At 42.2% G+C, this 24,299-nt stretch overlaps 1 protein-coding gene across 5 annotated transcripts in view; it reads left to right on the plus strand.

The window, feature by feature from the left end:
- Window positions 1-24,299, plus strand: part of BRDT (bromodomain testis associated) — a 2,808,714-nt gene that overhangs the window by 554,457 nt on the left and 2,229,958 nt on the right. For 3 of the 5 annotated variants that reach the window (XM_078646309.1, XM_078646320.1, XM_078646315.1), the window contains one exon: window positions 13,061-13,198. In XM_078646309.1, the coding sequence (XP_078502435.1) occupies window positions 13,061-13,198 (138 nt within the window). Of the gene's footprint in view, window positions 1-9,722; window positions 9,799-10,096; window positions 10,154-13,060; window positions 13,199-24,299 lie in introns of those variants that run through there. The other 2 variants (XM_078646312.1, XM_078646318.1) reach the window with 2 other exon arrangements.

The raw sequence follows: 24,299 nt of genomic DNA on the forward strand, positions 1-24,299 counted from the left end.
GACATGTCCTCTTCTTCTTTACCTGTTCTTTGGCATATGTCACTTTCTGCCCTAGTCCTGCTAATGTCTCCCTCATTTACTACCTCAGAGGGATACTGTTCGCTGTCTCTCTTTACATCATTGAACTGTAGCAGGTGCTTTTCCTCTCTATTAGGACCTGTGTTAAGGGGCTGCCACTCATTATACTGACTCTGTGTATTGCAATGCTGGTGGCTCGGGAATCGGAAAGGGCCATAATGTCTAGTTCTTGTTCTTGGAGTATCGTCATTCTCAGTGAGGGATGTAGGTGCTGGGCGGTCAGGTCTGGGGAGTGACATGTGGGAGGCCTCATGGCTCTCTTTGTTTTCTTCCTGCTGGGGGCTGCAGAGTTGGATATGTCTCATTTTTACTATCAATAGTGTGTCAATTTGACCTGGCATTCCTGATGCTGCATCCTGCAGTACTGGGCTTAGGGATAGCTGACCCGATGTACTCTCTGGTGTACTATCTCGTGAATTGTCTGGGATGTCTGGGGCTAAGGCATCGTCATGGGCCACGGCTGCCTGGACATCTGATAAGAGTTCTATGTCAGTCTTTATACCTCGTCCTAAATTAATGTCATCTGCGTCATAGGCTGGTGGATGTGCTGTGGGTGTTGACATTATTCTCCTGTGTTGAGTGTAAGCAGGGGTAAGAGTGTAACGCCACCGGGTGTTATTGTCAGCCTCACCTGCTGCAAGGATGTTACGTCAATTCCTAGGGCTGAGATTAGTGTCAAAATGACTGTACATGTCAGGGGTGAGACAGACTCAGGGGATGTTGCTGTACCTTCAGAAAGGGCAACAATACAGCCGTTCACTATGTGTACTGTGATCTGTAGTCTTGTGTTTTGTCTGGGCTGTCTGCTCATCTCCTAGAGTCGAGTTTTCTTTGAGGTGGGCTATCTGTGGCAGTGAATGTGGCGAAACTAATCTCCTTTTAAAATGCTGTTTTGTGAATATGCCCACATTTCTGGATAATGCGTCGTGGAAGGGTGTCTTTGTAACAGTCCTGTGAGTCTTAGTGATGGCTGCTGCTGCAGCTGGTCATGTAACTCGTGGGCGTGATGCTCACAGCCTAGTAGAGTGAGGGTATCCTGTGGATCTCCCTGCCCCTCCGGGCAGCTGGTGCTTGGAGAAGGCGGTGTGAGTGAACACTGGTGAGCAGTATCAGGGCTTTTCGCTACTTACTACACTACCTACTGACTGAAGTGTGAGTTGTGTGTCATCAGTGAGGAATGTATACGTTGGCACTGGGAGGCACACTTTCACTAGATGCAATGTAGATGCCCTTATCTCAGTACCCTGTGTGAGTGGGATTCCCAATAAGTCCCACGCTCTAGATATTAGGGAAATTTCGCTTCTGTTATATTTTCTATGAGTTTGTTCGCCCACGTTCTGCACTGATACAATTTTATTGTCTAATGTGTGTAGAACTACCTCAACTATTTGTTGTCCACTATAGCTCATGTATGTACCGGACATCTGGCTGACCTCCTGTCAGTTTTTTTCGGGAGTGGGGCAGTTTACCACAAGCTCATCACCTAATGCTTCTGTAATGATGGAATAAAATGCCTCTCTAATTTCTTCTTTTTCTGGGCCGTTGTAAATACCTTCTGGGGAATTGTCAGGGAATTCCAGGGCAGTAGGATGGTTACCAAAACAAGCCTCAAGAACCTTGCTATGCAAAGGTTTGTGAGGCCACAATGATGTCACAATAGCAGGTACCTCTAGTCCTGGTAATGTCATAAAAATCTGCACGTGTATGGCGTGTGTAGTTTGTATGTCCTATAGTTATGTATCCTATTCATTTGTGTGGAATGCAGTTAAAAAGGAAAAATGTCATGCTATGCTAAATGACACCCAGTCATCCAGAAAGTGCAGAGTACTTCTCTGTGTCCTCCCTTGTGGAGCCTGCAGTGCTCGTGGAGGGAAGGGGAAATCCTGTATGCCAGGTGTGCACACAGGGGAGCAACAGCAAGAAGAAAAGAAAACAATATGTCTGTGTGACAGCCGTGGCGCTCGAAATGCTGTAGCTTATAAACTTTCTTCAGTTAGTCAGTGGCAGATCAACGTACATGGGATACACCAAAATACATTTACAATCTCCCTAGTTATTGGATCTCGCTAAAACATAACCCACTTTTCAAATGATGGCCACAAAATATATTAGCAGCAGTTTCTACTTAACGGGCCCCTTCCCTAAACAATAATATTGGTATGGGGCCAGACATCACAGTGTTACACAGAAATGCGATGTTCACAGTTTATAATCAGTCAAGGAAAGATAAACGATCATAATGCACTTATATATCAATAGTATACTTTTGCTATGGTCAGCCTCTGTGCCAGCCAGTGACTCCTAACAAAAGAGACCATGAAAACAGTAAGGATCACACAAGAGTTCTTGTTCTATGAACCTAAATACATTCACCATTAAACACTAGGTGCTAACATGCAGGTCTGTGTTTGAACAGATATCTAATAAAAGCATAAGTAAAATGTAGACACTTTAACAACTATTTTACAAAAATCACGCTCTATGGCCACTAGAGTGTGCTAGAATATTCCTTATACATATGGGGTTCACCAACAATAATTAACAAACCACGTTTAGCTTGGCGAAAATATAATGCCTACAATATGAGTAAATAACTTCCTAGTCCCGCACAGAACTCTTCCCTGGACATACAGCAGGGGATATCACCGCTAAATTAAGGAAAGATCAAAGGTCACGGTAGCTAATCGGACCTGCTGAAATTCCTTCTTTCTCATGGACTACTGACATGAGAGATTTCCTCGTCTCTGTCACTCCTAACAGAGGATCACTTGCACGAATATATCGAAAAGATGCCAGACGCAACTCTTCCTTCCCTGTAACTTCAGAGGTTCCCTTTAAGCAGAAAGATGTATAATTCACCTTCTCTTCCTTGACACCCTATTGTAGGTGTATCAAAGGCCCTCCCCCAGAGAGGAGGCTCCACCATAAGCTGAGAGACCTGCCACGTGCGGCTCTCCTTCCCTGTAACTATATGCAACAGGGGCTCCCTTTAACCGCTAAATAAATGCTGAATAAAAAGCTAAAAATAAGGATGACAAACACAATCCTACTTTGTATTTACACGAGGCTTAGCAATAACATGCGACTATTCACAAAGCAAAGAGGAAATACATGAATCTCAGTAAACACCTAACTGTCAGGTTCAGTCTCCACATGGCACACAATCCCTTCCTCTGCGCAGAATCATATAACAAGGTTAACAGACAGGAAGCCTGGACCATTGGCAGAAGCACTGCTACACTACAACACTGAACACCATTCGGCCGCACCCAAGAGAGAGACACCGCAGCCGCGGGCAGACACAATAATATGTATGCTTACCCCTCAGCGCTGAGGTCTCCTCACAATGGCCCAGCAGGACGGTTGCGCAGAATCGTCTAGCAGTTTAGTACTTCCTCCTTAGGAACCAGCTGCATCCTGTCAGTTTAACTCCTTATTATCGCGTCGGGGTCACCAAATGACGGAGGGGAGGATTAATTAGGGGCAGGAGGGGCCAGGGGACTCTGCAGTAGCAGCTCAGAAGCCGCGCTGGGGAGATCGTGAGAGAGAACTAAGGGAAATGGCACACCTTAATTTGTAACCGGTGCTCCTGGAACGCTTGCTCTAAAAACAGGAAAAAACATATATATGAGCTATTGGAGACTGAAGCTTGAGAGTTGTACAATTTATTTGAAGACACAGCTTCTAGAAATAATCAATGATAGCATAAAAACCACGCAGTACTTGGCCCTGTACCCAGCATTCTCTTGAAAGTCACATGGACCAGTTTGAGTTTTACAAAGTACAGTTTGCAGCTACTATGAGAGAGGCTTTGCTTTAAGTACACTTTTGAGCTGAGGCAGATTGCATAGAAAAAGGTTAAGCACATATTGGTACACACACCACTGTATGTAAAGTCATATCCTGCAAATACATGTTAAACACTTCTAATGCAGTGAAGATAAAAACAAGGTCAGAGAAAACATAGCAAATATAACATTTCAGATGGCGAAATATAACTGGAATGCAATAAGGAAAAAGTATTATAAAGCAAAGTATACAATGGAGGAGCATTGCCTAAGTACATGGAACAAGGGCTATCTCGAGTAACCCCTGGGAAAAACTCCTGTCCGACACTCAAGTGCAGACGCGGAGTAGTTCAACGATAATCTGGCGGACCAGCCTTTTATATTGTTCAGGGGTGAGGGGCCTATGGTCACGCTATATCACGTCACCTCGAACCACATATCCTTCTGTCGCCTCTCACGCCCCTGTCTGGTGACTTTCCCATCATTGGAGTAAATGTGACTACCTTCTCGTAATTGTGTGGCACGTACGTTAGCCTAGACTGAGTTCCTGCCATTCTGACTGGAAGTTTGTCATTAATCAGAAATGTGTTATTGTTGCTTCGAAAGGGTTCTATTCATGTGTCAATCAGGCAGTTTGCGATAATATTTCGCCACAATTATCCTCAGTTTATCGGATATCTTGCTTGACGTAGTTGTGGTGCGAGCTTCCCTTATTCTATTCATGGCTTAGGTGGGGGACGTGGGGTATGTTGCAAGATTTATTGAGGAACTTGACTTCTACAGCTTGTGAGAAATATACAATGAGGTGGGGCCTGGTAGGGGTGCGGGTCCTTGCAGACAAGAGCAGCTGGGTGAAGCTCGGGTCAGACCTGCTTTCTGCTTCTGCTTAAGCTAAGAGAAAATGGCAGTGCTCAGGGCAACGTAACTGAGGCCTGTAACTTCTAGACAGCAGGGCCTACACAGGGGTCATGTCGTGCAGGTGATAGGTGTGTCCTTGGATAGCTATGCAGGTAAAAATTCACCCTCCAACACCTCTTTGCCAATGGCTAGACCTTTTGGGGAAAAGACAAAAATAGCAAGTTTTGCAGGATTATTTCTAGTGGCTGTCAATGCCATAGAACACTAAGGCTCACGATTTTGCTTATGACGTACATGTACAGGGCAGGAGTGCCTCATTGTCCATAGCATTTAATTTCTCTAGACTTCATTGTAGAACTACCATCCATAAAATATGTTTTTCACACTGTTTGTTAGTGATGGACCATTTAATCTAAATGGTCTTTTTTAAACCAACAGAAATTAGGCACATTCGTTCTACAGAACATGGAGGCCGATGGACTGACAACTTGCGACGAGTATTTTTGTGACCAGTGTACTAATAGGTCGGTCTGCAAATTACTGATTCCTAGCGGGTCTCAATTCGACCTACCACATGAATATTGAGGGGGTTCATTTTGACCCACTAGGAATCACAGCAGTCACAGGAATGGCAGCCTGCTATCAGCAGACCTCCATGTCTGTGATTGATTTAAATAAAGCAATTTATTTTGTTTAAGTGCAACCCGTTTTTCTCAGCGGAAAACGATATCTATTTAAAAATAAAATAAAAAGTTCAGGTAATATTGGGACCACTGCCTACTCTTTAAAAACATATATATTCCAACATTCTCAAAGGGAAAGAAATTCTGTGGGGACCCCTTCCCAATAGCGAATATCTTACAACTACCTTTCAGTAGTCTGTAAAAGATTAATATTTTGCAAACGAAATTCTGTCCCAAAACATTAAAACATATCAATCTGTTTCAGTATTAGGAAGGGATGCCTAAACACATCCTTTGCAAATACCGAATCGGTATTCGGTTGCAATTTAGTTTTGTACATAAGAATAGGAGTATTTGCAGTTGCAAACGTTCCAATTTCATAATCGGGCTGTTTGCAAATGCACTTGATACATGTGCCCCACCGTTTATATATCCTTCTACTGGTAGTGCATAGCAATAGAAGTTTGTAGCTTATTTTCCACTTTTGGCGAGTCCTGTACTACCTGATGAACCTTGAAGCACCACTCACCACAATTCTCATACCAGTGTGCAGGTGGAGAAAAACAACTAGAAGCCTGAACAATAGTCACAATACCAGTAATTCCAAGATTGTAATGATTGGGCTACTTCAATGTGGTTAGGAGAATGTATGCACATTAACATGACCACATCTCCCCATTCTTCTGCCATCAGGGGTACGATCCACAAATGACTGGAGTTGATGCGATACACACTCAAAAGGTGCCCATTGTGTGAGAACACCAGGAGCATCTTCATACCAGAAAAATCTCACAGAAGTTAAATCCAAGTACACGATCTAAGAACATCCTCAGCATAGGCTGACTCCAAAGTCGCTTGGAGGAGATAAAGTATGGCTATCTACTAAACATATATTTGAAATGCTGAACCAAAGGTGAAACCTCACATTGAAAAGATAATTAATCCTGTGGCTCTAAAACTGATCTTGCATCCCAATGTCACTAAACGTTCAGCCATGTATCATTGATGAAGCCCGAAGTTGACCTGTGTGGGGAATATGGTCATCCTGAATTTGAAGTAAGTGCAATTCTGGATTTCAAGCATGTAAAAAGGATATTCGAATACCTTATAGACTGGAACAGGTATGGTCGCAAGTAATTATATCACTAAGGAAGGCTAGAGGACGTTTAGTAACCTGCAAGGGTTGACTCCCCTACTTGATGTATCAAAACAAGGGGGAACCCTTGGGTATATGTACATTAATAGCCTAGCTGGAAACGTAACCACCATGGAGTGTCCCTTTTACAGGACGGTTTCCCTCAACCTCGGTTGAAGGCATGCTTCATCATTGGGGACCTCCTTATATCGTGATGCCTAGTCACAATACAGGCTAAAACACTCTCACTGAGGAGGAGAAGTTCAGGTATGTTTGCATGCTAAGAGAGGTATATACTAAATACCCAATGGTGGAGCTTGGGGTGGTGAGGTTAGCAGAGCAAGTGAAACGTGATGGTTAAAACGAACTACAGGGTTTGCAAAAATCTTTATTATGTCAGCCCTGGGTTAAGATTGAAAACTGCATGGCATTGCGGGAATGAATAAACCTGCTTGTGTGTCCCAGAGGTCAACATGTTTCAGCCTATGACCCAGAAGGTGTTTGGGCTTTCTTCTGGACCTAGACGGCCTGCTGCTTAAAAGTGTTCCAAACAAAAAAACATAAATCGTATTCGCAGTATTTACAAAACCATCCAGTAATCCCATGAAACGTCAGAGGGTGAAGAATTCACTGGCGGTAACCTGTAGAAGACCTATGCAGAAAGACTTTTTTTCATCAAGAAAGTATACGTAAATGTTGATGGTTAAGGTTCAGACACCAGCAACCATATCTATACATTGGGTGTTATTGACTGGACTGTAGTCGGGTGTCACGCCTCAACCCACCTTGCCATTTATTTATTTGGAAGTTTTATATAGTGCTAGCTGGACCCAAAGGTATCAGAGCTCTTTACATGACCATGCAGAATACAGTGAATCATTAAAGCAATAAGATATGAAGCGAGATTCAATAGATGATAGTACAGATCAAAGAAAAAAAGGTGAGATCTCGGTCTTATGCAGCTATCATAGAAGAGAGAAAGAAGAAAAGCAACCCTTAAAAGCAGGAAGAGAAGGAGAGCTAGGGATGTGCAGAGGGCATTCATGTTAAAATGTCCACATGAGCCACTGGTATTGCCAAGCAGACTGGTGATATGATCCATATGTCTGAAGAGACAAGTAATACTCAATAACATATAATATACAAGTAATGGTCTAAAAATGCAAATTGAATGCATACGGAAATCTACTTTGTGGAATGAACACAAGGGGGAAAACCTCGTATAGCTGTGTTTGCCACCCTGGTGCGTGAAAACAAAGTCACAGAATCACTCTGTTCAATCTCAGCTGAAGTGACTGCATATTAATAAGCCTTTATAACAATGAAAAAGCATTCCTAATGAAGTGTATGTTCAGTGCTTTTAAAGGAGTGGCCAATAATTAAAACACTGACCTCTCCAAACAACTATTGTACATCTTGTGTTATTAAATGAAATCCACACAAAGTCCATATGGCACAGTGAACCCCTGGGGCCGTTTGTTCAAGATGCTCTGTATCAGTCAATATATTAGCCAATAGATCCCGATAAAACTCTTTTAGGAAGTCTGGTTGTAGGGAAATAGTAATGATCCAGCACCCAAAATCTGTGCCCATACCTCTTAATAGAGAGACAGCATACCGCTCACTATGCCAAGGAAGGAGACCCTTGTGCAAGGCAGTGTGCATGTCTATATGCCACGCTGTGAATAGTGGGCCAACAGCGACGTGGAGTGCCGTTTGCAACGGGGCTGCTGGGATTGCAGTCCTACGGACATTGCACACTAATAATCCACGTATGCTTGCTACTTTGCCAGCTAAGAAAACCTATTTCTTATAGAAGCGATGTTAAAGGCACCCCCAGTCACTATTAGATCTGAGTTGAATCCATCATCGTTCTTTAGCTCACTTCGCCTTCCCAGTTTAGACTCAGCCATTTGCAGTATCAGTTTTGCCCCTGTTCCTCATGGGAACAGTCCAGCACGAACTGACAAGCCAGGTCTCTCCTGGACCGGAAACCAGAATCCTGGGACCGGTGTCCTTTTTTCTGGAAAAAGGACACCTAGCTGATGACTTGTGGTGGACAGTCCTTGACAAACCAAATAAATTACCAACAACCACTAACATCACTTGGCTTCTCTTTGTCGGAGAACAGAGATGGGTGTTCAGACTACACAGCGACAAACATGGTTTGAAGGATGCGATTCTGTGGTCGTCTATCCCCTAGTATCATCACCATCTGAACACCTGCACACCAGGAGCTCCTGGAAGAATGAGAGAATGATAGACACATGCCACACAGTCTCCCTTTACTTCTGCACAATTAATTTTGAACTGAGCCTATTCCGCTCTAAAGAAATACCACTGTCACAATGCAATTAATGTAATGTGGACATGTACATAAACGAGCAAATGAAATAATCTCTGGGACAGGCAACCACAACCAGTGCTCTGGAGCAAATATTGCATGGATACTGTTAACACGCCTCATATGGCGCTCATATTAACATTGACACAATGCACATTGAGCTACTATGCTTACTCCTTAATGTACTCACAGCTGGTCTACACTTCCTGTTTTGCACTACTATATCTCGTCATATTCTTTCCCTACAGCCAGACTTCCTAAAAGGGTTTTACAGGGATCTATTGGCTGATTTGTTGACTGGGGCAGCATGTCTTTAACAACCCCAGGGGTTCTCTGTGCCACATAGACTTCAGTGTGCATTTCATTTTATCATACCACATAACACCAGATGTACCATAGTTGTTTGGAGAGGCCCATATTTCAATTATTGACCAACCCTTTAAAGCACTGAGCATGTACTTCATGAGGAGTGCGTTTTCATTGTAATAAAGACTCATTTTAAAGCAACTACTTTTACTGGGATTGAACCGAATGATTCTGTCATTCTTTTCACACACCTGGGTGGAGTACACCGCTCTATTCAGTTTTCCCCTTGTATTCATTCCACAAACTCTATATATATGTTTACGTTCAATTTATATTTTTAGACCATTACTTGTATATTACACTTTGAGTGTTACTGGTCTCTTCAGACATATGGTTCATAACACTGGTCTGTTTAGCAATACGAGTGGCTCGTGTATATTTTAACATGAATGGCCTCTGCACATTTTCACTGGCTCTACTCTTACTGCTTTTAAGGGTTCTTTTTTCTTTTTTTCTCTCTTCTATGGCAGCTGCATAGGACAGAGATTGCCCCCACCTTCTGCCCCATGCCAAGTTGGGTTGAGGCGTGACACCTGAGTACAGCGGGTAAGCCCCTCCACTTTTGTGGTATTTAAGTATCACTATTAATATGTATTGTTTTACTGTCTATCAATTCCACATACTAACAAGGAGACCGGTTTGAATGGGACTCTAAAAATGAAAACATACAGTAATGAGAAGGGTCTTCAACTCAATGCCCTCCGTATGACTTTTCTAAAATTTGAGATTGGTCAATAACTCCCAATGTATAGATATGGTTGCCTAGTGTCTGAAACTTAACCATCAATTATCCGCATGTATACAATTTCTGCGATAAACTTCTTTCTGCATATGTTTTCCACAGGTTACCGCCAGTGAATCCTTCGCCCTCTGATGTTTCATGAAGTCACCGGATGGTTTTGTATATATTGCAAATATGAATTATGTTTTTTTAATTGGGCTCTTTTGAGCAGCAGCACTTCTAAGTCCTGATGACAGCCCGACAACTTCTGGGTCATAGGCTGAAACATGTCAACCTCTGTGACACACAAGTATACTTAATCATTCCTGCAATGCCACGCTGTTTTTAATCCTAGCCCTGGGTTGCCGTAAGTTTTTGGCAAAACCTTTTGTTAGTTCTAACCATTTTTTTCACTTGCTCTGCTGCCCTCTCCACCTCGAGCTCCACAATTGGGTATTTAGAATATACCTCTCTTGGCAGGAAAACATCCCCGAGCTCCTCCCTCTCAGTGAGGGCATTGTAGCCCGTATCCCGACTAGGTATCACTATATGAGAAGGTTCCCAATGATGAAGCCTGTCACCCTATGGTGGGTGAGGGAAATCGTCCTATAAAAGGGACACTCCATGTTGGTTTATTTCCCAGCTAGGCTATCAATGTACATAGATCCAAGGGCTCCTTTTTTGTGTTTTGATGGCCCCAAGGAACCCAAGAGCCAAGTACATTACTCTTTCCTGGCCCAATAGTTTTACCATCGCTATCCTGCAGGTCCCAAACTGGGTATGGATTTGGGGAGTGATGTTTTGTCATGCCTTGTCCATGGGGATCTTGGAGGTGGCTCAGTATGAGAATTTGGGAATTCTGAAAAGGAGGCAGTCTCTGTATACTCCAAGTCAGCTGACCCCAGGACTTCGTCCACATTCCTCTAGCATTGTGCTCTTCAATTTTGAGGACCATCCGCCTCAGAGTTTCAATTACAGCTCCTGCTTCACAGTTCTTTCTTCGTTGCCTACTGGAAGATAGATCAAGATCCAAGTAAGATAGGTTAATTAGTCAGTGCATATGATATTCTGTTTTCCAGTGGTTATTTTCAGATTTTTCCTAAATTCTTCAAATCCGCGGTTTTTTATTTTGACACCGCACACATTTGCCTAATCTGTGTTTTCCAGTACCTCCACCTCCAACATGAGGCTATGGGCATAGTAGTTTCTACTTGTTTATTTTGTAAAAATGTACTTGAAGACTCGCATTCAAAAACAAAAAGATCTTAACTATTCTATTTCATGTATGATAGCTTAGTTGGTTAGTGCTACACCTACATTTACCTCTGTTGCATGTTACATTCAGTTTTTCTATAAAGTAGGGAAACAGTTGTTGAAATGTCATAGATTGTTATCCTTCTTAATTGTCATCTCCAATGAGACTGGCCCTAGGGGCAAGTCATTCTTTAAGGAACTGGCTGTCGTTTGATTCACCGGAATTACTCAGCAGCTTCTGTTTTCTGTATACCAGCAAATGTCTATAGCTTGTTGTATCACGTTGGTGGTTAAGGTATGTCTATACGTGGGCACTCCTCCTAGGAGGTTGGGTCTCTGGAGTTTGCCTTAGGGTCTAGGAATGAGCATTCCTACAGAGGCACTACTGCTCCCATACCTTGATTGCTGGCAGGAAGAGGATATCAAGGGCTTTTTCTTTCTTCTTTTGCCCCCTGTAAGTGATCACCTTGTCCTTCCTGCTCTGATGCCCATTATTGGCAGATGGTTGGTGCGCTAGCTATGCCTTGGAGGGTGGTATTACTTAATTTTCTAAAGAATTGAGTGCTGGTGCCCAAAGCTCTACACCGAAGCTTGGTGGACGGTGCTATTAAATGTTGGTGACCTGAATACCAAGGCTGCGTAATATTGAATCCACCCCAGGCCTCTTTAACCCTTAACCAGCTATTCCATTCCCCTTTATCTCCCTCTATCTTTGTCTTACTCCATCTCTCCATTTTTGTTTGGTTTTCTCTCTCTTCTTCTCGGTACCAAAAAATGAGTGGCAGTGCCCTCCCTCTCACCCCCAACCTCTGGCTCAAATTAATCACTGGTCTAAACCACAGGCAAACACTCTAGGTGGTGTTAGCATATCAAAGCCAAACCTCTTGGCTTTGCCAGGGCTTGGTTTTCTTCATTTGTTACCCGCGCCTCACCTTCCACCAGGAAACAAAATTGGTATCTAAATGTGATGATGATCTGTGATCGTTTTATGCTGCTACCTAAGCTAAAGGTAATTTCCCCATCTCTAAGGAATGACGTTTTCAAACCGATTAATGGAGGAACCGGAAAATATGGGGGGGAGGGGGGCAAAGTTCAGTAATACTCACCAGTTAAGAAGGTGAATAAAAAATCTGTCCTGGGTAGGGCAGAAGGGTTGATGGTTATGTACCTTGATATTAGCGATTTGTTGTTGCCACTACCGTTCTTTCAGCAGCTAAACAACAGGGACGAATAGCACATTAAAGGCAAACCTCTTGGCTTTGCCAGGACTTGGTTTTCTTCATTGCTTACCCGCGCCGCACCTTCCACCAGAAAAAAAAATGGTCATCTACATGTGATGATGATCCGTGATAGTTTAATGCTGCTAACTAAGCTAAATATAGCTCCTCCATCTCGGAGTGACCTTATCATACTGATTGAGGAACAGGAAAACGGGGAGCATACGTTCTGTAATGCTCACAAATTAAATACTGAATAAAAAATCTCTGGGTAGAAGTGTTGATGGTGGGACACTGTGATATTAGCTGTTTATTGTTGCCACTGCTGTTCTTTCAGCAGCTATACAACTGGGCCGAATGGTCATAACTTGGTATCCAACCCTTTCATTGCATTTGTATTAAGTTGACGTTGCATGTTATTAAATATTATGGGTTTAAAAACAAACATGTTCAAAAGGGTTCAAGTTACAGAGAATGCCCTTAGTGGCTTAGCAAACTTTGATTTATTGTTCTGAAGTTTATCAACTTTTTATCTCCCACTTTTTTGTCACAAAAGAAGTGCTTTATGTTTTTTCAGTCACTGTAATTTTAACAGTGTATGTACTCCTTATTTCAGGATTATTATACTATTATCAAGAATCCGATGGATCTGACAACCATTAAGAAACGCCTAGAATACAATTACTATACGAAGGCAATCGATTGCATTGAAGATTTTAATACTATGTTTACCAACTGCTACATGTATAATAAGGTATGTCATTTAAATAGCATGCTTATAGCCTTTCTGAAAGACCATATTAGACATACCTCACAGAAACGTGTTGGTCTCAGTTCTGCCAAACTTAGCATACCATACCTTACTCAAGCTTCGCAGTTTTATGTTTTCTTGTGAAAAAGATGCTATGTAAAACAACTCAAATGCAAACTATGTAAAAATGACCTAATATAAACAACCATATATAAGCTATGTAAAATGTTGTTGTTTCTATATGTTGCGCATTATATAATGGGGGTGAGGAATGGGGTTTCTTTTTTCGTAGGAAATTGATAGCAGGGTTTTTTTCTACCGATGTCAGAAGTGTATTTGGTAGGCTTATCTGTAGAACATAACACATTCTGCTGTATGTGTGGATTTAAACTCTCCAGTGGCACCTCCTGAAGGAGTACCTGTACTGGTATGGGGAGAAATAGGCAGGTGCTGGTCTTGTAGTTGGCATGGCAGTGTATGTGGCTTTGTGCCGCGTCCTTAGTGCCACAGGTGTTTTGCCGTTCGCACCGCAGTGCATATTTTTGACAATATAGCTGTTGGCGAAATGCCAGGGTGAGGAGCAAGGGATAGCAGAAGTCAGGCATGCATCGCCCACTGGGCTGAACGAGCTTTAGCTCCCCCGCACGTCAGTTTCTTTGGGCTGAGATTGTTGGGGTGGGGCTGCTGGTCTGCCAACCTGGCATGCAGGGCAGACACTTTAAAGTGTTTGTTTCGGCTCTCAACCATGTTTGAGCCAGTCTTGCTTGGCTATTTTTCATCATCTCAAGGGGGGTGGGGGGCTGTCACCTGCACCACCCTGCCTAAACATTTCCCTTTCAAAGAATATTTCCAGATGCAGGTGTCAGTTCGGGCTGGACTGTTCCCATTGGGCACAGGGTCAAGACTGATTTGCATATGGCTGGGTTCGAACTGGAATGGCATGGTGAGCAACAAAATGATGGATTTACGCCCAGAACTCTGTACTGGGGTGAATGTATGACATTGTTCTGCATTCTGTCCATCAACTGTTGTTTTTGCATTAGTCACCCTGAGTGGGACGGGTATGCTCAGACGTGAGTCCACTGCTCTCCATGCCACTGGAATCAAGCTATCCTGGCTGAATAAGGGCTGAAAGCCCGAAACCGGTCCCAGGAGGCTTGTTTCCAGTTCCAGTTTGCATATGGCTGGTTCAAACTGGAGTGATGGATTTAGGCCCAGATCTCTGTACTGGGGTGAATGTATGACATTGTTCTACATTCTGTCCATCAACTGTTGTTTTTTCAGGTGTCAAGACGGCAGCATAGACCATAGCTGCTATTATTAAAGCCCACTCTATCAACAAATACACAGCAGGGGTACCCTGCAACACGCCCACTGCTGTAAAAACCCAGTAATGACTCCCAAAATAGGACAATTTAGATAGTGACATGGTTCGAGGATTTTTTCTAGTAAGGAAAATGCTTATGAAAGTAGACCACTACAGGGTACATAAAAAAAGAAATTACTCATAAAATCAGTTTGTTTTATTTTCTTCGCATCAAACTCCTCACCACTACATAAGTGGAAAGAGTGAATATATAACATTCTGACATGAGAGGTAAGAAGTGATATTTAAATGTCACTAGAAAATACGTAAAATATATACCTCTGTATATAGATAGGCCTATGTTTATCCAGTATTTGTGTGTGTGTGTGTGTGTGTGTGTGTGTTTGTATGTATATATATATATTTATATATATATATATATATATATATATATATATATATATATATATATATATATATATATCCGTTCACCACACCCACTGATCGGCTCTGGACGCCGATCCAACAACGCAGGTACAGACCACAGCAACGCATAGAAATTCTTTCAAGGTAGTTTTAATGCTCCCAAGTCTCTAGCATGACTCGTTTCGGCTACAACACGGTAGCCTTGATCACATAACCAGAAGGAACCAATGCTGGTGCTTAAATACAGTGCAAAAACAGATTGACGCCACGGCAGTAGTAATCAACATGAAAGACATACTATCACTTGGTTTCCGGAAAAACCATAATAAATGAATTAATAAATACATTAGATCTGGTTAAAATTCATGATTCATATATATATATATATATATATATATATACACACAATTCATAAAATTTATCCTACCATAAATGGTACACCGGAAGCAACACTTGTGATTATATAAACTTAATTCTAAGCAGTCTTATACAAAATTTATAGTTGATCAAAACAATCGTCAGTGGCTTAATCTAGAAAAAAGTGCAAAACCCAAATATAGTGCAAAATGTGCAACATTTAACACGGTGCAAATCCTAATCAACGAAAAGGACTAAAAAAATCTGATTTAAAAAGCAACAAGTCGGACGGAACATTAAGCCCTTGATTATGAGGGTTATATGACTAATAATCCAATGATTGAGAACCAACAATAGGGCACAGGGGAAGTGATACAATGTACTGGAAACATTATGGCATAGTGCCCTCATTTCATCAGTAAAAAATATACCAGGATTAAAAAAATTATAAGTCCACAACAAAACTAAAATTGTGAACTCAGAATGACTGAAAATATCATGGGATAAAATCCCGAAATCATATCAGACAAAATTTGAAAAAACTCGAGACCCATCCCACTCCAATCCGCTAATTAGCTAAGAATTACACCACTATTGGAGTAAAACCGGGTACAGATTAAGACAATTTATGACAACAGATAATGATATGGAATATGAGAAGAACATATTCTACTGCAGGATATCAAATTAGGAGATTGGCAGCGTGTAAAAAACAGCAAAATCAAAGAAAACAATGCAAATCCTCCCCAGTATTCATCCCATTAGGGATCCTTGTGTCTAAAAGCAAAATATATTTGCTTTCCAGTTGTCTCAGAGTTTTTTCCCTGTTGCCTCCCCTGATGTTCTTGGGTACAGCATCAATGATGAAATACTGAAGGTCGTTCAAGTTCTTATTGTGGACCAATTCGAAATGACGAGCCACAGGGTAATTTTTGTCTGAATTAACTATGGCTCTGAGATGCTGCAGGATACGGTTAAAAGCCTGTAATTTAGTGCTTCCAATGTACCTGAGGCCACATGTACATTGGAGCACATAAACCGCAAAATCAGTCCGACAGGTAAAATGGTTCCTGATCTTAATAGGTTTAGGGTCAAATGCAGAATGGAATTCGCTGGTATTCACCCCAAACTTGCATGCCCTGCATGAAATGCATTTAAAAAAGCCACATTTATCTGAATACCTGTTGTTTTTAGAAACTACCTCTGGGCTAGATTTAACCAAGGCGTCCCTCATTGAGGGAGCTCTTTTAAAGACAACAGAGGGTTCATCCGGTATCAGAGAGGCTAGACTGATGTCGGTTTTGAGCAAAGGCCAGTGCTTTTTCAGTATACCTCTTACCTTCCTCTCATCATCATTGAAGGTCGTTATTAGACTGATGTTTCTGCCGGATACTGTTTCATTAGCATTGGTGGCTACCTGGGTGGAATTGGCTACAATAGAAGTAAGATAGTTCTCTCTGTTAAATTCATTAGCCCTATTTCTAGCTTCTTGAAGCACAGAGGGTTGATAGCTTCGTTCACAGAATCTTATGAAAGCATAATTCTGACACCTCTCCAAATCACCCTCAGAACTACAGATCCTACGCATCCTTAAAAACTCCCCATAAGGGATACTTCTAATGAGGTGGTAAGGATGCGAACTGCTGGCATGCAGTATCGCATTGCCAGCTGTTACTTTTCTGTGGATTCTCGTCTGGAGTGTACCCTCAGAAACATAGATTTCTACATGGAGGAATTGGATCATTTCAGTGCTAATTTGAGAGGTGAATTGTAAATTAAGTTGGTTCTCGTTAATTTTGTTCACAAACTCTGTGGCTGATTCCACCGAACCATTCCAAATCATGCAGATATCAATGAAGCGCCAGAAGTGTACAATCTGATTAGGGAAAGAGCTGGCGAGAGTGCCCATGAGGACATGCTCCTCCCACCACCCTACATGTAAACATGCATAGGTAGGGGAGAAGCATGCCCCCATAGCCACTCCTCTCAATTGCTGATAAACCTCCTTATTAAAAAGAAAATAGTTGTTATTCAAGCAAATTTCCAACATTCTTAGCAACATAGTGTGTTGACTGTACGCAATGCTGCGTTTCCCCAAGTAAAATTTGACAGCATTTAAACCATCCGCATGAGAAATACACGTGTAAAGGGAATTTATATCTAGAGCAATGAGAACAAATTCATTTTCCCATTTTACATTGTTAATCTTAGAACGAAAATGTCCAGTATCCTTGATGAAAGAGGGTAAGGCTTCCACGAATTCGTGCAAAAAATGATCCACATATCTGGAAACAGATTCCAATAAGCTTCCCTGGGCGGAAATAATTGGACGCCCCGGGACAGGTTGAACTTGCTTATGGATTTTGGGAATTAAATAAAAGAAGGGTGTAACAGGGAAATCATTTTTCAGAAACGCATGTTCTTGTTTGCTTATTAAACCCTCGCATTTCCATTGATTGAGCTCCTTGTGAACATTGTCCTTAAGACACTTATGAGGGGTAAGAAGTGATATTTAAATGTCATTAGAAAATACGTAAAATATATACCTCTGTATATAGATAGGCCTATGTTTATCCAGTATTTGGGGGGGGGGTGTGTGTGTGTGTGTGTGTGTGTGTATGCGTGTGTGTATATATATATATATATATATATATATATATATATATATATATATATATATATATATGCAAAAAAGGAGAGAACTGTTCTAATCATATGCTTAAAAACTTTGATAGAAAAATAGACATTTGAGGGGAGCAGATCTAGAGTGTCGCTGGTGTTGAGAGTGCTCTTACAGGGGCTGCTTTCCACCTAAACTTGAGAACTACTCAGAGTTCTCTCCTTCTTTTTTGCATCATTTATGCGTCACTCTATGCCTGAAAGGGTTTTGTTTTGATATATATATATATATATATATATATATATATATATATATATATATATATATTTTTTTTTTTAAACAAAGGTGCCCGTGAGCATATATATATATATAATTTATTTTTATTTATTTATTTTTAGGAGTTTTGTATAGCGCAAGCTGGACCCGAGGGTATCAGAGCACTTCACAACAAGTAACTTATGTACATGTGCAAATGAGCAGTACAGAGAATATAGAGGAACATAGCGAAACGGACATATAAGTAGTAAGCATGCAGACAACGAATACATTATACGTTCCTTTACAGAGACATAGAGCACTTATCACCTTACCACTGTCATATTGCACAGGAAGATAAAAGCAGAATTTCAACGGAGGTGACTTAGTAGTGTAACATTGTAATCCACAGTCCTTGGATCGAGAGTCCAAAGAGTTTCTTGTTCCAACAATACGAGTCTCTAGGAAGTTTTCTAGGTCTGAATCAGTGACATTGGTCGCCTAGTTAAAGTTAGAGGGGTGCCGGTTAAAGTACTTCCTTAGCTCCTGTCTGCTCGCTTGAGAAGGATCCAGGAAGAGGATTTTGAGCAGATTTTTGAATTTTGGAAACCAGGGGATCGTTCTGATGTGTGGGGAGATGGAGTTCCAGAGTTTGGGAGCGTTTCCAGCAAACAATCTGGTTGCCGTTTTTTTTTTGTTTATTTTTAGCGAGATGTGTAGAATAGTATTGGAGCTTCTGGGGTTCCTGGACTGGCTGGTTCTTTTGAGTTTGGAGGCTTGGTATTCTGGTTTACCTGTGTGGAGGGCTTTGTGCGTGAGGCAGGCAGTTCTGAAGCTGGCTTGTAACTCAATTGGGAGCCATTTAAGTTCTCGGAGTGCAGGGGAGTTGTGTTCGAATTTTTTTGTTCCGGTGACCATTGTGACTGCTGCATTGAAGGTTGTTATCAGGGGGGCAAGGTGGGATTTTGCAGTGCCAGTCAGGGCTGCGATACCGTAGTCGATTCTGAAGAGCACCAGTGCTTGGGTGGCTTGTTGAAGGTCCTTGGGTGGGAGGAAGGGTTTTATTTTGTACAGTAGTCTCAGATTGAGATAGGCGCTTTTAGCAGAGCTTGTAATGTGGTTTTTCAAGTAAAGTTTCTCGTCTAGATTGACCCCTGAAGATTTTGCTGAGTCCGCCAGTGTGATGTTGCCATTGAGGGCGTCAATAGCTTTGAGCCATTCTGAAATTTAGGGGTTTTCTTCTTTGTTGGAGATGAGGAGTATTTACATTTTCTCTTGATTGAGTTTCAGGTGGTTACTTGAGAGCCACTGTTGCACCTCTCTGAGCGTGGCGTTGAGTCTCTGGAGGTCATCAATGGAGGTGGTTTCTAGATATAACTGCGTGTCATCAGCATATAGGTGGAAAGGGATGTTAGATTTCTTGAGTAGAGAGGTGAGGGGTTCGATGTAGATGTTGAAAAGCTGAGGGGAGAGCACTGACCCTTTTGTGTTTTTTTTTTTTTTTTGTCCTCATTAAACAAAAAACAAAAAGTGAGTGGTCATAAAGCAGTACCATGGCACCTTCCTGGACCCAGTAGAGGAGATATGTAACCCTACAGATCTCCTTCCACCTCCAGATTGTTCTGGAGACGACGACCGCATGACACTTGGGAATGTCAAAGATGGTATCACACCCATGGTTTATACGTAAACCATTTTCCCAAGGACTCACTTACTTCATAATCATTTGGACTTGTTATACGTGCTAGAAAGTTGTAGAGTTCACATTATTAGCCCAATTATCCCAAATCCCCCAGAACCTAGTTCTTTTCTTTGCTCCACAGGCCATATCCAATTTGTGAATCCTTTTAACAGAGGACACCCAATCTAACAACTTTGGAGAATTAGGTGATATCCAATTTAAACAGATTTCTCTTCTTACCAACAGTATTAAAACAAACGGTAGTGATACTTGGAGATTTGACAGTTTGATGGTACTACTGTCATCCGATAGAATTCCGAAAATAATTAGTACCAGGTTTACCTGAATTTCTTTACCCATCATTTCGGAGATAATCTTACCAACTTGCCTCCAGAAGCCCTGGTTCTGAGGACACTGCACGAACATATGCACATCATCTGCGCATCTCAGGTTACACTTCGCACAGACCTTCTCTCCACCTCCCAGCTTGGAAAGCCTCTTCGGGGTCCAATAGGCTCTGTGGAGTGTGAACAGATGATTTCTCCTCAATGACGCAGCTTTGACAACCTTCCACAAAATGCATATAGTTACTTGGCAGAAGGATGAAATATCGCTGAGCGGCAGTTCTCTTCTCCAGGGCTCCTCCATGGGCAGTGCTGGGGGATCTCCTTTAATCAAAGTCCAGTACCAACTCGCCACTTCTTTTCTTTGGAGGTACGGGACTAGAAACCTGCTCTCCAGATCTTCATTACTAATTTCCTTTTTCTCCCGATTTAGAAACCCAAAGGGAGATTTGATAGAATTTAAATCTTGATAGCCTTTGATTTGTTTGAAAATTAAGCTCATCCCATGAAAAGAGATTATTTTCTCGCAGTAGTTGACCCCATTTCTGAAATCCATTTTCCCATAAAGGGGCAGATAATCTGTCATTTAAACATAATGGAGTACCTGGAGAGTTCCATATAGGAGCACTAAGACAGTAGTATGGAACTTTGTATAGCTTCCTAATCTGGTACCATAACTCACAGGCCGACCGTATCACCTTCAGTTTCATTTTTTTAAAATGTATTTTGGGTGACCAAATTTAAAAAGAAATCCATCGCCCCTCTGCGGTACACTATTGTACAAGGCTAAGAGGCAAGGCGCTAAGTAGGTGGAATCAAGAAGCAGAGATCTCGTATTCTTAAAAAGAAATTTCCAGCTGTAAAACCCAAAGTCAGGACTGGCTTTTCCCCCTGCTGCTTTCTCGCATCTTAGTTTCTTCCATGCTACCTCACCCCTTTATCGGCCCACAGAAAGCTGTTAATGTCTGATTGCAATTTTCTTTAGGCAGCTGAGCTAAATAACAGAGGGATTGCATCAAATATAAATGTCATTTTAGGGAGAACCAACATTTTAACAAGGTTAGAACGACCAAGGATTGACAATGGGAGGTTGCTTCAAGACTTCAATAAGGCTCTTATCTCCTTCTTTTTGACCTCTAAATTGATCTGGGCCAAGTCATTTATATTCTGTGTGATTTGAATACCATGATATCTCATTTGATGGTGTACTAGAGACGAGCTATGTTGCCAATTCCATGTCATAATCTCAGTTTTTTGTGAGTTAATTTGGTAGCCTGATATCTTCCCAAAATCTATGAGTAGTTGTTCTAATTTTGGCAGAATCTCTGGTAATTCTTTTGTAAAAATCATCAGGTCGTCTGCATACAGGGCTTATTTTTGACCAGCCTCTAAATTCAAATGGGACAAAGCAGTCACTGGCCCTAATAATTTGGGCCAGTGGTTCTATGTACAAATCAAAAAAAAGAGGGGAGAGGGGACAACCCTGCCTAGTGCCTCGCTCTAAAGTAACCGTGGTAGATAGGTTTCCATTAACTATAATCCTGGCTGTAGGAGTTTTATATATATTCTTAATATTTTTTTTTATATTTTCTCCTAATCCGGCTGCTTCAACTAGATGGTATAAGCAAACCCAGTTCACCCGGTCAAAAGCTTTGGCCTTGTCGAAAGCAAAGATGGTAAGTGGCAAGCTATTAGCTGAAGTGATATCAATAGCTCCTATCAACAAGAGCACTGACCCTTGTGGAACACCCTAGTAACGTGGTGGTCGGATTTGAAATGTAAAATTTTTATTCTTTGTGATCTGTTGTGATCTTTCATAGATTCACATGCCTGAATCATTCCCCGTTGTTGAGATGTGAGTCCCACAGTAACATAATCCAGCAGTATTTAAGTTATGCCATAGGATATAATTGACCTGAGCCATGTTTAACATAGCCTATGTATGTCCTTAATAAAAAAAATAACTCTACTGGAAGAGGCAGTTTCCCTCAGATTTTCACCGCACTTCGTGTATGAAGAGTTCTACTCCGTTTCTTTCAGGAATTTTCCTGAAGATTGATATTTTCAGCATGTCAGATAAAAAAGGCCTCTTCCGCCCATGTAAGACCTGTGGCACGAAGAGTCTATGTGGATGATCCACATAAAGATTGTATTTACTACCTCCACCCTTCTCATCATTGAAGACCATGCAAGATATGTCAAACCTTTTCTTCTAAAACTCTGAAGGATAGAGAGGGGAGGCTGCTTTTGTGCCTCCAATCCAACGAGCAACAAAAGTCTTCTGCAGAGGACAGTGATGGCTCATCCAGACCACACAAAAGATCACGGTCTCCTGATGATACCGCTGGTGATGGCAGGAAGCACCTCAAATCCTCCCAGGAAAGCAAAGGCCACAGAAAAGAGAAAGACCATAAAGTCTCCTCGGACCCTCAACATCCGTTCCCACCTCTCCTGTGAGAAAGGAGAAGAAACGTTGTAGAGCCTCATTCACAGACTCTAAGGAAAAAGACCAAATATCGTCATTGACAACTCCTGGACCATCGACGACGACAAGTACCACAGTAACGTCGTCAGCTTCGTCAATGGTAGGAACCACGACAGCGGCGGCCATTTTAGGACCCATACCATCAACGAGAACATCATCAACATCTATACCGTCGACGTCCGTTCAGTCAACGGGGATTTTGTCGATGAAGAAGGTGCCGTCAATGAGCATCCCGTCAACAAGCATCTCGTTGACGAGCCAACCGACGACACCATCGATGAAGACATTGTCGACAGCACTGTCGATGACTAATATTCCTTCTTCAAGGTTTTTGGTACCATCAACGCCACCGTGGACGACCCTCAATATTACCAGAGTACCAAAGACCTTTCTGCATCCGGATGTTTCATCCATGGCAAAGATCTCCCCGTTGCCCCCTCGCACTTACTGCACTTTCAACAATCTGAAGATGAGGAGAAGGATGACGATGGGGTGGCACATAGTCCGTCTGAGTTGCATGTGAAATGCCCGATGAAGAGTATGATTATGAGGACAAGCAATAACAGCAATATTACCAGCCATATCTGGTTCCGCCACGCCTTTTTCGAAGTTAGGGCTATTCCCCTTAGCCTAGTCCTAGGGAAATGGCGCATTTACCACCTTCTTTGGTCTAAGACCTACAAGCCATGTTGATGGACTCTCGGCAGAAATTTCCTCCCCAGGATGTCCAGATTGAGCCACCGCCACATCAGCCACAGCTCCCAGCGACGCTAACCTTGCCCCGACCAACAACTCCTACGGTACAGTGCCCTCCTACACAGGTGCGTGATGAAGAAAACTCCTCTTCTTCAGAGGATGAGAGGGAAGAAGAGATCCCAGAACCATATCTACGACGGACCCCTTGGATGAATATATCATCCCTACTCCCTCTCCTCCGACACATCACCCAGCAGCCCCCCCCCACACCCCGAAGACATTGGTGGATTCCACAACTTGGAGAGAGCACCCATCGAGTTCCATCTCCCCATGGCTGTTAAACATACAGATTGTTTTCTGTATGATTTAATGGCGGAAGCCAGGACATCTATTCATATGATCCCTATAATAGATTAATTTTGGCAGCAGGGAGTAAAAATATTGAAAATGCCGGCCACAATAACACCAGTACTCCCTCGAATATTAAAGAAGTACGGAGCCCATGAAGATTCACCTTCTTGCCTGATGGGTTACACTAAGCCGGATTCCCTCATTTCGCAGGCGGCAGAGAGGAGATAAAAAAATCCGGCTACCCCAATCTCGTCTCATCCGGACAAGGAAGGACACAAATTGGACATCGTGGGTAAGCGTTTTTTAACCATGGCTGCTGTCACCATTCGGCCGTTTCGAGCAACAGATGTGGTCGGATATGGCAGCCTTATTGGACCTCATCCTTGAGGACAGGAAACAAGATGCGCGAAAGATCCTTTAGAGGGTTAAAGAGCGGCCTCCGAGACAATTGGCTGTGCTATAGATATAGCTCATACAGGTTTCCCACAACTGGCAAGTGCAGCAGTGTTGAGATGCAAGGGGTGGTTGAAGGCTGGAAGTACAAAAATCCTGGACAAGGCATTCAATGGAGATTCGTTATTTG

Source organism: Lissotriton helveticus, chromosome 1_1, assembly GCF_964261635.1.
Source record: "Lissotriton helveticus chromosome 1_1, aLisHel1.1, whole genome shotgun sequence".
NCBI lineage: Eukaryota > Metazoa > Chordata > Amphibia > Caudata > Salamandridae > Lissotriton > Lissotriton helveticus.